This window comes from Entelurus aequoreus, linkage group LG02, assembly GCF_033978785.1.
Source record: "Entelurus aequoreus isolate RoL-2023_Sb linkage group LG02, RoL_Eaeq_v1.1, whole genome shotgun sequence".
Classification (NCBI taxonomy): domain Eukaryota; kingdom Metazoa; phylum Chordata; class Actinopteri; order Syngnathiformes; family Syngnathidae; genus Entelurus; species Entelurus aequoreus.
Window position 1 is genome coordinate 60,280,410 of NC_084732.1, and position 15,118 is coordinate 60,295,527.

At 39.5% G+C, this 15,118-nt stretch overlaps 1 protein-coding gene across 8 annotated transcripts in view; it reads right to left on the reverse strand.

The window, feature by feature from the left end:
• LOC133636346 (liprin-alpha-1-like) overlaps positions 1-14,722 on the reverse strand; it is a 95,206-nt gene extending 80,484 nt beyond the window's left edge. For 7 of the 8 annotated variants that reach the window (XM_062030351.1, XM_062030364.1, XM_062030359.1 and 4 more), the window contains exons 1-2: positions 13,738-14,722; positions 5,784-6,053 (exon numbers count right to left, since the gene is read on the reverse strand). In XM_062030351.1, coding sequence (XP_061886335.1) covers positions 5,784-6,053 — 270 coding nt within the window. In that variant the 5' untranslated portion in view covers positions 13,738-14,722. The remainder of the gene's footprint in view (positions 1-5,783; positions 6,054-13,737) is intronic. The other variant, XM_062030369.1, reaches the window with a different exon arrangement.
• Positions 14,723-15,118: the final 396 nt, after the last annotated feature.

A 15,118-nucleotide genomic window follows, 5' to 3' on the forward strand; every position in this document is an offset into this window, starting at 1 on the left:
ATGGGAAAGAATTCCACCTGAGAAGCTTAAAGGCCTACTGAAATGATTTTTTTTTATTTAAACGGGAATAGCAGATCCATTCTATGTGTCATACTTGATCATTTCGCGATATTGCCATATTTTTGCTGAAAGGATTTAGTAGAGAAAATCGACGATAAAGTTCGCAACTTTTGCTCGCTGATAAAAAAAAGCCTTGCCTGTACCGGAAGTAGCGTGACGTCACAGGAGCTAGGATTCCTCACAATTCCCCGTTGTTTACAATGGAGCGAGAGAGATTCGGACCGAGAAAGCGACGATTACCCCATTAATTTGAGTGAGGATGAAAGATTCGTGGATGAGGAACGTTAGAGTGAATGACTTGAGAGGCAGCGATGGACGTATCTTTTTTCGCTCTGACCGTAACTTAGGTACAAGCTGGCTCATTGGATTCCACACTCTCCTTTTTCTATTGTAGATCACAGATTTGTATTTTAAACCACCTCGGATACTATATCCTCTTGAAAATGAGTCGAGAACGCGAAATGGACATTCAGTGCCTTTTATCTCCACGACAATACATCGGCGAAATGCTTTAGCTACGAGCTAACGTGATAGCATCTTGCTTTAACTGCATATAGAAACAAAAGAAATAAACCCCTGACGGGAAGTATAGATAGAAAATCAACAATACTATTAAACCGTGGACATGTAAATACACGGTTAATGCTTTCCAGGCTGGCGAAGGTTAACAATGCTGTGCTAACGACGCCATTGAAGCTAACTTAGCAACCAGACTGCACAGAGCTATGCTAAAAACATTAGCTCTCCACCTACGCCAGCCAGCCCTCATTTGCTCATCAACACCCGTGCTCACCTGCGTTCCAGCGATCGGCAGAAGGACGAAGGACTTCACCCGATGCGTTTGGCGGCCCGGAGACGTAGGAAGTCAAGGTGAAGTCGGCGGCTAGCGCGGCTAGCGCGGCTAGCGCGGCTAGCGCTCCAACAAAGTCCTCCTGGTTGTGTTGCTGTAGTCCGCTGCTAATACACTGATCCCACCTACAACTGTCTTCTTTGCAGCCTTCATTGTTCATTAAAAAAATTGCAAAAGATGTCCAGAATACTGTGGAATTATGAAATGAAAACAGAGCTTTTTGTATAGGATTCTACGGGGTACCATAACTTCCGTTACTCGGACTTCGTCACGCGCATACGTCATCATACCGCGATGTTTCAGCCGGATATTTCCCGGGAACTTTAAAATGTCACTTTATAAGTTAACCCGGCCGTATTGGCATGTGTTGCAATGTTAAGATTTCATCATTGATATATAAACTATCAGACTGCGTGGTCGGTAGTAGTGGCTTTCAGTAGGCCTTTAAAAAATGTGTCTCCTCAGTTCCCAAACGTTTACTGAGTGTTGTTAAAAGGAAAGGCCATGTAACACAGTGGTGAACATGCCCTTTCCCAACTACTTTGGCACATGTTGCAGCCATGAAATTCTAAGTTAATTATTATTTGCAAAGAAAATAAAGTTTATGAGTTTGAACATCAAATATCTTGTCTTTGTAGTGCATTCAATTGAATATGGGTTAAAAAGGATTTGAAAATCATTGTATTATGTTTATATTTACATGCAACACAATTTCCCAACTTATATGGAAACTGGGTTTGTAAATAGATTTACTGTACAGATAAATATATTGCACTTTTGCATATGCATTTACGTTTACGAATGTATGTTATATTGTCTTTATTGTCCAGCGAGTTAATCTGTTTTTGTGGGGAATTGAGGGGATTATTATGATGCGTTCAAGAGTCTTATGGCCTGAGAGAAGAAACTGTTACAGAACATGGAGGTTCTGCTACAGAGGCTGCGGAACCTCATTCCAGAGTCCAGCAGTGAATACAGTCCTTGCATGAAAACATAATCAGATCTTCCTGAAAGTATTGTTGGCGGGTCGGGGCGTCGGGTGGCACGCAAGCATCGTGCGTGCCGGCCGACTCGTGTGAACACTACGGTTCACAGGGGGCGAGGGCCCGTTTAACGCTGCTCGCAGCTTTAATTGTTATTATTGTTCTCTTACTTTGGGCGCATTTCTGAGGCCCTCAGCATACATGAAAACTCCCCAAATTTTACACAGATGAGACCGGTAGGGGTCTAATCGGATATTTTAGAGGTCTTGAAACTGAACTGCAAAATTCGGCCCAATAGCACCTCCTTTTAAGTTGGAAAAATTTAGCAGCTCGTCCTAGAATAAAGTATAATCACAAAAATTGCTGAAGACGTCCTTCATGACAGGACGCACGTAAAAGTCTCAAGAACCCATGTCTGAAAACAAACAGGAAGTCGGCCATCATGATTTCCGTCCGCCATTTTTCGGCAACACAAAGGGGTCATATTTTAACAAACTCCTTCTAAGGACTTTGATCAAATAAGTCGCGGTTAGAATTAAAGACAATACACATAGCTATGATGATAAATTGCGAACAGATTTTGCCTACGCCATAAAATGTGGCCGTAGCCTGGCGCCAAACTTTGCTGCAATGGCTTCTGGCTATTTTAGACAAAATGTTAAAAACTCAGCTTCACAAACTCAGATCTTGATCCTAACTGGTAGAAATGATGATGCCGACACCCTGAAGTCCCCGATGAGTAAGTACCTTTACATATCTATTCATAGTGGGCTGGTCCTGGCGGCAGAATCTGCCCCACGCCACCACCAATGGTCATTTCTGCACTTTAGGTCATCAAAGACAGATACTTAAACTGATGGACTTGATGATAAATTGCGAACTAATTTGTTTTATGCCATAAGATGTGGGTGTGGCATGGCACCGAACTAAGCAACTTTATCTTTTGGCCTGTTTTCGATGAAAAAAAGGGGTCGTACTTGAACAAACTCCTCCTTGGGACTTGGGCCAAATGAGTCGTCGTTAAAATGACAGATACCAAACAAAGAGAGGATGACAAGTTGCAAAACACATTTTGCCTACGGCGCCTATACCAAAAGATGTGGGCGTGGCATGGCACCAAACATTGCGCTGATGGCTTTTGGCCACCTTACACGAAATGTTAAAAACTCAGCTCCACAAACTCAGATCTTGATCCTAACTGGTAGTGAAGTGCACTATTCGTAGTGGGCAGAGCCTAGCGATGAAAACTGTTCCACCCCATCAGCCATCAAACTGTCAATACTTTACTTCAGGTGATCAGCTATCTTTCTTTACTTACTTAAAAATGTTGATGTTTGATCATGGCTACATGTTGATATCACATCCAATGGCGCCATGTGGGTGGAGCATTTAAGACTTGCCCAACAACACAAAACTTGATTAACTCAGCTCCACAACGTCTGACATTGATTATATTTGTTGTGTATGATGAAAGTTTTCATTGGGCATCGGGAAGGATGTGACCACATGCGTCATGCGTGCCTGCAGACTTGCGCCAAGCCCGCGGTGCAAGGGGACGAGGGCCCTTTCAACACTGCTCGCAGCTTTAACTATTATTGCTATGATTATAAATATTACTTAACTTGTGGTTTATTTGTTACTAAATTATATCCAGGTTTTTTTTAATTACAATTAAAGTTGAAATTTCCTAGTATAATAAATACTCCATCCATCCATTTTCTACCGCTTGTCCCGTTCGGGTTCGCAGAGGTGCTGTAGCCTATCTAATACTCTTGTTTTCAAAGTAATGAATATTGTGTAATTAATTGTGATTACAATATCAATCAAAATAATCATGGATATTATTTTTGACATAATCGTCCAGCCCTATCATAAATTATCTCTCTCAACTGGACAGAAGAAGATTGAGGGTGTATTCTGACGAGTCGGTACACTTTGACATCCAATTTAGACTCAGGAATGGCGAGAACGACACGAAAAGATGCTTGGTCACCTCCCTCACCTCCCCCCGTTTCCTTGCGATGATTATGAGTCATTCCTTATCTAAATGGGACTATATGACAATCATAGCAGTTGGCATCTTAATGACAACAGACAATATTGACTACAGTAAATTAGGTTTTGTTATGTTTGTTGACTCTCATAAAGTCTGCAGTGAGTAATAATCAGTGATGAAGAAAAAAATGCGAATGTCGTGATTTATCCATCCATTTTCTACTGCTTGTCCCTTTCGGGGTCGCGGGGCGGAAGGCGGGGTACACCCTGGACAAGTCGCCACCTCATCGCAGGGCCAACACAGATAGTCAACATTCACACACTAGGGCCAATTTAGTGTTGCCAATCAACCTATAAATGTGCCCTTTAAGACATTACTTGTGTACAGTGACGTGCAGTCAGGGGAGACAGGTGAGGCGGGGCCTCACGTGCCATCATGGAAAGAAAAAAAATGTAAAAAGAAAAAAAATTAATTAAATTGTTGTATGTATCCAGTGATTATACTATAAAGTTATTTTCCATTTAACTTCACCAGTTTTTGATTATTTTTATTCAAAATCGCTGAATTTTCACATTTTCCGTTCAAATACTGAGAAGAGACTTGCGGTGAGTCACCAGCCAGTTGAGCCTCACCATGGATTGCGCAATGACTCGGCTAACTGCTGGCCTGCTGTGCATTGAGACCGTATTGCTATATGAATTATATTATACATTTCCATAGTTTAGTTAGCTGAGGTATATAATGTACAGTGTATTTTGTCAACAACTGTATGTGTGTAACGTATTTCTTGTGCTGAGCAATCATAAAACGGCTGCAAAGACGCACTGGGTGAGGCTCGCAGTAATCCCGCCTCCTGGTGGTAGAGGGCGGTAGTGATCCCAGAGATCATTCTTGCGACTACTCGGCTGCAGAAGAAGTGACAAAAAGCAGCAACAGTTAGCAGCGGTCGTTTATTTTTTTCCTCTCGTCTGAACTTTTAACATTGAGGATTACATATCTAAAATAAAACAATTTTCTAAACGGGACTTTCAATCGAAGCAGGAGGTAATAATTAAAGGAAGATCTCCATCGAGACAGAGAGACTTTTAAAACTGAAGAAAGATAAGGAAGACTTCTATAAACAAGTTATCGATGCTTTTGTTCAAAAGGAGCGGCGCATGGACTTCATTTATAAGTAAAGGTAAGACAATAATGTTTTTTTTATTAAATGTGCTTTTTTGTGTGCTACAGTTTGTATGTGTAAAGTTAAAGTTAAGTTAAAGTACCAATGATTGTCACACACACTAGGTGTGGTGAAATTTGTCCTCTGCCTTTGACCCATCCCCTTGCTCACCCCCTGGGAGGTGAGGGGAGCAGTGGGGAGCAGTGGGGAGCAGTGGGCAGCAGCGGCGCCGCGCCCGGGAATCCTTTTTGGTGATTTAACCCCCAATTCCAACCTTTGATGTTGAGTGCCAAGCAGGGAAGAATGCTGGTATGAGCTTTTAAACATAACCCGTTAACTGCTGCCAATCAAATGGTGAATAAGATACTCTTTAGGGTTCACATGTTTGTAAATCTGACTGTGATGAAGTCAGTGCCTCACCAGCCATGAACCTCACCGCACGTCACTGCACGTGTATATTAAAACCTTAATAGAAGTGTTTGGATGTTTTTAAGGGCTTATAGGCAGAATAGAGCGGCTCCAATAGGCTCCATTGTAAGCGAACTTTTGATCGCATTTATCTAATAGTTAGAACGCAAAAAAATACATCCATCGTCATGTCCTTTATAATGATTGTGAACGATAGGAAAAATTCCATATAAAGTGCAGTCCCCTTTTAAAGTAGCCTACTCGTAAGTTGAATTATCATCACTGTGTTTGTGTGTAAACATACACAGTTACACTTTCACTTACTTGAGGTAAAGCAGAGTTGAGTTGTCTCTGAAGAGAGTCCCTTTCATGACTGACTTCATGCAGTTTACCCTGAGCCAAGCCCAGAGTTTCTTGAGTTTCTCTCAGAGTCTCCAGAAGACGATCCCTCTCCTCCAACATGGACACCATCAGAGACTCAAAATGACCTTCAGAGTCTGACTGTAGTGGGGAGCCGGAGGCTTGACGGCCAGCGCCACCTCCCCCACTCGGCCCTTCTGTCTCACTGATCGTGGGCATCACTTCACACATCATCTAGAATCATTGATTGGATGAACAAACATTTTAATATAAATGCAAAACAATAAAATAAGCTTTATTATTTCCCTTTCAAATGTTAATGGCAACATACTAAATATGTGAAATGCCCAGTGTAAGCAAATGCTTTTTAAAATGCAAGGGGAATATAACAGGCTGGTTACTAGAAAGCCTCATTGTAAAATCATAGACACATATTGCAGTGCACATGTGATGAGGCAATACAATATACTCCTACAGCCGTTTCCTGCCATCCCACAAATATTATGCTGTGAACCTGTACTTGGCACAATGACAATTAAGTTGACTCTCGCCTCTAGTTTTTTTCTGCAGCCACAGAAAAAGTTAATAGGAAAGAGGATCAGATAATTTATAAAAAGATTCCCACTCCTAAGAAAAAGTATGGCAGAAAATCAATAATGCAAGTAGAAGCATAAAAGCAAAGTATATTTTGCATCAGTGAGCATTTTAACTAGAGACAAATTATTTTATTATAAGGCTAACTAGACAATTAATCCTGACAATTGTTCATGTTCTAAAATCACTGGACAGATGTGACAGTAGAAGTTTAAAAGGTTAAAAATGCATTTGCTAGGTGATCTAATCAACACAGCCTAAGGTCAACAAAACAATAAGTATTGCAACAGCCTATTGACAAAACACAGCCATATCAGCTGAAACTACTCACTGGTGAATGCTACAGAAAAAAACATTGCCCAGCTAAAACAGGTCTGCTTTAGTTATGTACAAAAAATAATGTATCTCTCAGTTACACGATGTAAAACCCTGCTACATTAGTAGATTTATTCAAAAAAGTAGCCCATCAACAGAGGAAGGACATTCAAAAGAGTTGCTAGGACTCTGTATCTACAACTTGGTCCTTCAAACGGAATGCTCAACAAAAGTCTGTAATCATGTGAATTGGATTTTGCATAACTGCTAGGATAACTTAAACCAGGAACAAGTAGGTGGCAACAGGAAAACTGTCAGTTCTATATTGCCAGACATATTAACAGAATGCTTTAGTTAGTTGTTTGAACAGACCCTGAAAGGGGAACTGCACCTTTCTTTAAGAAATATTGCCTAAATTTCACAATCCTTATGAGAGACAAGAACAAATGTATTTTGTGACAGATGTTAATGCATTTTAACTTGTAAATTTTGTAAATAAAAGTCCACTTACAATGGAGCCAACAGGAGCCATTATATCATTGTGTCTATTCAGACCATAAACCCTATTGGGTTTTATGGTCTGAATAGACACATAAAAGCACCAACAATACTCCATTTACATTTTGTGACCTGAATATTAACCAAGTATTTGTGATAGTGTTATTATAAGCGCTAATATTTAGCAACGCATTGATTGGAGAGAGGTAACTTCCTTATGCTGTTGTATTGACATCTTAAGCTGGTGAGTTGCTTCCTTGCCTTTGAGCTTGTGAAAGTTAATTCTCAATGATAAATAATGCCTCTCACCTTGATAGTAAAATGATGTGGACATAAACTGGAGTTGGACATCCAACTTAAACCCCAAAATGGCAAAAAAGCCCCGAAGACGCTTCTCCTACCCGCCCCCTTTTTTTTGTCTTGGCAAAGATTATAAATTAATTCTTCAGCTAAACGGTAAGATATCAACAACCTAACAGTTGGGGTATCCCAGTGAGAGCAGACATTGTACAGTAAGTGATGTTTGATTATATTTGTTGGTTCTCAGTATGTCTGCAATGAGTTGTAGTCAGTGTTGTAGTTGAAGAAAAAAGTGAGCGTTACATTTGTGAAATTAACACACCGCCGTATGTTAAAGGGGCTGGTTACAACATTTACACAGATACCAGGAGGGCGCTAACTTTCCAGTGTATTTTAAGCGGTATATCCCGACCTCTTTTGGCTTCTCTTCCGGAAAAAGTACGTACGTAACACATGCATGCGCATTAGCTTTGGGTGTTGTAAGCTAATGATAGCGATTTTGATAGCTAGGGTTAAAATGTATACTCTATCATAACAGCAACTTCTCTTAGACTTTTTTTGTATGTGTGCACACGCTCTATGCGCAAAAATGCTGACCAAACAGGGTGACTGCCGTAAACACAAATCATTTTACTTGGCCGGTAAAAAATTTTTTTTTTACACAAACTTAGTAATTGTGAAAAATAGACAGTTTTAACACATATGTTTTGCTAAACCACTATTGATAACATAAATGGTGTTCTTGTAACATTATTTGCTTTGAAAAATTTAATTGTGAGCAAGTTGCAAACAGCTCCTTTAAAATTAGTAAAATACTGTAAACATTAAATCTTATAAATGTGCCGGTTACTACATTACCAGTGGTGGGCAGTAGCCAAGCTATGAAGCTTAACTGCATTCCCCAGTAGCTTGGCTATTTTCCTGAGGGAACTCTCCTGAAGAAATCAATAAAGTACTAACTATCTATTTACTTTTTGAACGAGTACCGATTCCTGTAGCTTAGCTATTTTTAGACCCATGTAGCGAGGTAGCTTACATCAAAGCTACAAGCTACTACAAAGCGAGAAATGTACCGCTAATCTGGGGGGGGGGGGGGGGGGGGAGTGATAAAAAATATGGAGAAAATATTGGTTGAGGTTCGGGCAAAACATTACGGACAGGCCAATTCATAGGCAAGATGGGGCAGGTCATTGAACCAGGAAGGAAAATCACAACACACGAACCGTGTTCAAGCGGACAATTGAAAATGATGTTTCTTTCAATGATGAAGACAACATTCAGGAAACTCACAATGCATCTCCCTTTGGATAAAGCAAGGCCCAAAACATTAATTTTAGTTGTGTTTATTTGTAAGCCCAAATCAAAAATGCTCTCGACATCGAATACTAATTTAAGAACCCACGTTAAAGGTGAGATGAGTTCATGAAAAGTTTTACTGCACATTAACTTATCAACTGTTCCCAAACAACACACAATTCATTGTTTTTTATGTCAAGATCTAGATAGATGTTTTTATTTACAGTAGGCAGAGAAAATGAATACCATTATAGGGGTGGGCCAAAGAAAAGGAAAAATAAAATAAATACATATGGTGGGTTGTGGGGACCCCCAGAGAGAGTTGAAGAGTGTCCCCAGTTAAATGGCATATTTTTAATAGTAATTGACTCTTATTGGGGCCATTTAGTTCAATATTTTTTTTCAAGACGGCGCCGCTGTAGTTGTCAGGAGCTCTGTGCTCTTGTGTCATCTTTTTGTGTTTCCCTCTTGTTTTCATGTGTTATTATATATATATATATATATATATATATATATATATATATATATATATATATATATATATATATATATATATATATATATATATATATATATATATATATATATATATATATATATATATATATACACACACACAGGTATATATAGTTTTGCCTTTTGGTTCGGGACACTTTGGGACTGTGTGACAAGGGGTGGCACTTTTGTGACTTCTGCTGTGCTTTTTTGTGGACTTCTGGATCTGCCTCCCGGGAGCCTTTTGGCCATGGAGACCAGCTGCTGGGTCTCTGCCACACCAGAGTCCGTTTGGAGAGACTGGAGAAGATGCAGATGAAGCACTGAGCGCCGGGATGGACAGGCTTCACAGTGTCTTGGCTGAATGAGCAGGTATCGGACACCTCAGTCTCCTTAGACGCATCCTTGCCATCCATGCGGACTGGACACTGAATGTCCTTTGAGTTCTTTGATGTTTCCCACATGTAAGAGGGATGTGTGCTATGGCTATAAGTTGTTTTTTCCCTTGGCCTTTAGTCTGGACCCCCTCTCCAGGGGCCCAGGTTTAGACCGATTTTTTACCTGTATCTCACCTTTTTTGTAAGGGCCGCCGGAAGTTGGCAGACCTGTCAGCGATCCTTTTCTGTCTCCCTGTAATGTTTGTCTGATCTTGAATGGGATCGTGCTGAAAATTGTAATTTCCCCTCGGGGATTAATAAAGTATTTCTGATTCTGATTATTTCTGATTCTGAATATGTACACTCTCAGTTACATTCACATTATTACCTTTAATAATAATTTGAAATGTAGGAGTTGGGGAGGAATTTCATTTTGTTAAGACTCTGTCCCACAGTCAGGAAAATATGTTTACTTTATGTTTAGTTTTATTGATTTTTGTTTATGTAAAGATGTAGTTTGTAATTTATCTTTTGTGAGAGAAATGTTTTGCACTTTTCCTTTGGCCAGGTTGTTGTCATCTTGCCAATGCAGTTTCTGTTGAAACAGTAATTTATCCTGTGTTGAAAAGTATTCATTTGAATATATTTTAAGATGTTTTTTTTATCATTATTATTGTTTCACTGCCTTTTATTTGTTTCCTGCGTTTTCCCGCTCATTTTGAACATGGTACTCTACTTAAAAGAAATGTTAAAATGTTAAAAAGACAGACAGAGGGTATGTTTCTTGTTTTTGTTTATTATAATAAACAATAAACTGAGCATTTTTTCTCTTGTTTGGTGGAAAGTTGTACATTAAAGGTGCTGTTTGCAACTTCCTTGCAGTAACATTTTTCTAAGGCAAAAAATACAATATACATATAAGAAATATAAGAACACCACCTGCTAGCTTACACCATGAGTGGTTTAATGGAACAAGTGTATGACAATTGTCTATATTTTTCACAATTACAAAGTTCATGTAATAAAATGTTTACCGGCCCGAATAAAATGATTGGTGTTTACGGCGGTCACTCACCTAGTCTTGTCAACACGTATGCGCAGTGAGCGTGTACACACATACAAAAACAGTCCAAGAGAAGCAACTAACAATTTTTCAGTCATGCTGTTATGATAGAATATACATTAAATGACAGCTAACATTAGCTATCAAATTGCTATTATTAGCGAACAACACCTTAAGCTAATGCGTGTGCATGTCTTACGCACATACGTAATAACGTCATTATGTACGAGAAGGCGTAAGAGGGCGGGATATTACATTGGAGAGTTAACACCCTCAAAACATCTGTGTAAATGTTGCAAACAGACCCTTTAAAGGCCTACTGAAACCCACTACTACCGACCACGCAGTCTGATAGTTTATATATCAATGATGAAATCTTAACATTATAACACATGCCAATACGGCCGGGTTAACTTATAAAGTGACATTTTAAATTTGCCGCTAAACTTCCGGTTCGAAACGCCTCTGAGGATGACGTATGCGTGTGACGTAGCCCGACGAACACGGGTATGCCTTCCACATTGAAGCCGATACGAAAAAGCTCTGTTTTCATTTCATAATTCCACAGTATTCTGGACATCTGTGTTCGTGAATCTGTTTCAATCATGTTCATTGCATTATGGAGAAGGAAGCCGAGCAAGCAAAGAAGAAAGTTGTCGGTGCGAAATGGACGTATTTTTCGAACGTAGTCAGCCACAACAGTACACAGCCGGCGCTTCTTTGTTTACATTCCCGAAAGATGCAGTCAAGATGGAAGAACTCGGATAACAGAGACTCTAACCAGGAGGACTTTTGATTTGGATACACAGACGCCTGTAGAGAACTGGGACAACACAGACTCTTACCAGGATTACTTTGATTTGGATGACAAAGACGCAGACGTGCTACTGTGAGTATGCAGCTTTGGCTTTTTTTTGCGTATGTACGTAACTTTTTTTAAATATATAAGCTTTATGAACCTTGGGTTAGGTGAACGGTCTTTTGGGCTGAGTGATTGTGTGTGTTGATCATGTGTTTGAATTGTATTGGCGTGTTCTATGGAGCTAGGAGCTAGCAGAGGAGCTAGGAGCTAGCATAACACGTACCGTACCGTACGTGCGCGTCACGTACGTAACTTTTTAAAAATATATAAGCTTTATGAACCTTGGGTTAGGTGAACGGTCTTTTGGGCTGAGTGATTGTGTGTGTTGATCGGGTGTTTGAATTGTATTGGCGTGTTCTATGGAGCTAGGAGCTAGCAGAGGAGCTAGGAGCTAGCATAACAAACACGCAGGTGTTATTATGCAGGATTAATTTGTGGCATATTAAATATAAGCCTGGTTGTGTTGTGGCTAATAGAGTATATATATGTCTTGTGTTTATTTACTGTTGTAGTCATTCCCAGCTGAATATCAGGTACCGTGAGTATGCAGCCTTGGCTGCTAAACATTCGATAACTTGACCGTATGTGCGCGTCACGTACGTAACTTTTTAAAAATATATAAGCTTTATGAACCTTGGGTTAGGTAAACGGTCTTTTGGGCTGAGTGATTGTGTGTGTTGATCAGGTATTTGAATTGTATTGGCGTGTTCTATGGAGCTAGGAGCTAGCAGAGGAGCTAGGAGCTAGCATAACAAACACGCAGGTGTTTTTATGCAGGATTAATTTGTGGCATATTAAATATAAGCCTGGTTGTGTTGTGGCTAATAGAGTATATATATGTCTTGTGTTTATTTACTGTTGTAGTCATTCCCAGCTGAATATCAGGTCACCCCCGGCTCTCACAGCATCTTCCCTATCTGAATAGCTTCAACTCCCCACTAGTCCTTCACTTGCACTTTACTCATCCACAATCTTTCATCCTCGCTCAAATTAATGGGGAAATTGTCGCTTTCTCGGTCCGAATCTCTCTCACTTCATGCGGCCATCATTGTAAACAATAGGGAACTTTGCGTATATGTTCAACTGACTACGTCACGCTACTTCCGGTAGGTGCAAGCCTTTTTTTTATCAGATACCAAAAGTTGCAATCTTTATCGTCGTTGTTCTATACTAAATCCTTTCAGCAAAAATATGGCAATATCGCGAAATGATCAAGTATGACACATAGAATAGATCTGCTATCCCCGTTTAAATAAAAAAAAATCATTTCAGTAGGCCTTTAAGTTATCCATCCATCTTCTGTTGCTTGTCCTTCTCTGGGTCGCGGGGAAATTATATATATATATATATATATATATATATATATATATATATATATATATATATATATATATATATATATATCTGTAGCAAGCTACTTTTGCCATGTAGCTTGCTCCAATTCTCTGGGGACAGCTTCCCATGGAGTTTAACTACATTTAATTAAGGGTAACTAGTAGCTTAGGTTACTACATTTCTGAGTAGCTCAAGCTATACATATATACCTACAGCATGTATATAAAACGTTGATGGAAGTGTTTGGATGTATTTGAAGCGCATTATAGGCAGAAAGGAGCGACTCCCATAGGCTCCATTGTAAGCTGTATTTTTCTTGAGTTTATAATAGTTAGAGAGCATAAAAAACATGTGTGTGCTTGTATTACTTAAGTATCGTGAATGGTAGGCAACATTTTAAAAAAATAGTGTAGATCCCCTTTAACTATATATTCTGGTAATTTTGGATGACAAGTAAATAAACATAACAAAACAGATTTTTACTACAATTAACATGTATCAAAACACAACAGGCAGACAAGCAAACTAAACTTGATTTACTGGAAACAATATAACACCAGTGCTTAACTTTTATACACCGAGCAGACTAAAATGCAAAAAGCAACAATTTATATTTTAAAATCTGCATCATTTAGCGACATAGATGTTGGATTTTTTACCCATGTAGTAACAAGCCAACCACACTTATCATACATTGTTAGTGGCACATTATTGAAGCCAACTACTGTTTTAGTGGCAATTATGTACAGGAGTATATGTAAATAATGAAGTAATTCCAAATACCTTGACAAATCTTCTATCTCTCCACAGGCTGGTCAACGAAGTCCAGGTTCTCCAATAAGAGCACCGACAGATTATCACATATACGGAGACATTCAACTCTACAGTTCCCTAAGACAGTGTAATATATTAAGGCTTTTGATGTATATTCAACTGCAGACAAGGCCTTAAAGTAAACCGATTCCAGCTTCGGCCGGCTAACTCAGCGATAGCTAGCTAGCATTAGGCAAGTGAACTTGTGATTCGATGGTTGCATATCTGGACTTCAAAGTGTTTTCTTTACTTCATAGAAAATCAGCTACTTTTAGAATACATATATTTCTAAAGGCTAAATTGCTTAAAATAAGTAGTTAGCTATGATACGGCGACGTGGAAACAGCGATAAGACTGCTAGCCTTTGGCTAATTTAAAGCAAAAGTCTTTTGCTTTAAATCGGTTTGGAGTCAACAGTTAGCCGGCGTTAGCTACTAGCCAGCAGCTAGGTGGCTAACGCTTGCTAATTTGCTAACGACACCGAGTTGACTTAGCTCGAACTGCACTTTGTATAAAAGTGGACAAAATGTCAAAATGCCTTAAGTCCATCTGCCAGACATTTTCCAAAGTGAAAACAAATAAAAAAAGACACAAGTTAAAAGTAAGACTTTGAAGCTTGACCAAAACGATGAGTCTGTCAAGTAACGTTAGCGCATTAGCTAACATTAGCTTGCGGTCGATTCGGAGGAGTCGCGTCACCACATCCTAGCTCAACTCTTTTACTCCCCGACAGCGTTGCCCGTTAGTTAGGTTTTCGTCGAGTTGGACAATCCAGTTGTGGAATATACCACATTCGTCGAATTTCCTGTCTTTTAGCTTTTGATCTTTCGGTATTTCCACATTTAAGGTCCGCTAGTCCGGTCTTTCCCTGACGCCACAGCCTGCCAGCTTGGGCAGTCGGGAGAGCCAATGGTTTGCTCCGGTCGCTAGCTCGTTTCATTAGCCTGGTACTCTGCTGAAGGACAGTCCTCTGCGGGAAAGCTTGACAAGAGGAGTTAGAAATAATCTGACTGCTCTATGGTACTTCCATAACTAAAATGTCAGCATTTTTAAATGTGACACAAGTACATGTTTGCACAATGCAGCGGCTACCCAAGTTTAAAAAAATGTATTATTATTTAATTGTGCCAGATTTAAGTCGACAATATGCCAGTAACCGATCTTAAAACATTACATCATGCAATGTCAACAAATGTACTGATTTTGATTTTGACATTATTACCCGACGTGATGTACAGTACATCAATTCGTAAATTGACACTGAAAAAACTTTTATTGGTATTAACTAAATTGGCCCTAGTGCAGGGGTCACCAACGCGGTGCCCGCGGGCACCAGGTAGCCCGTAAGGAC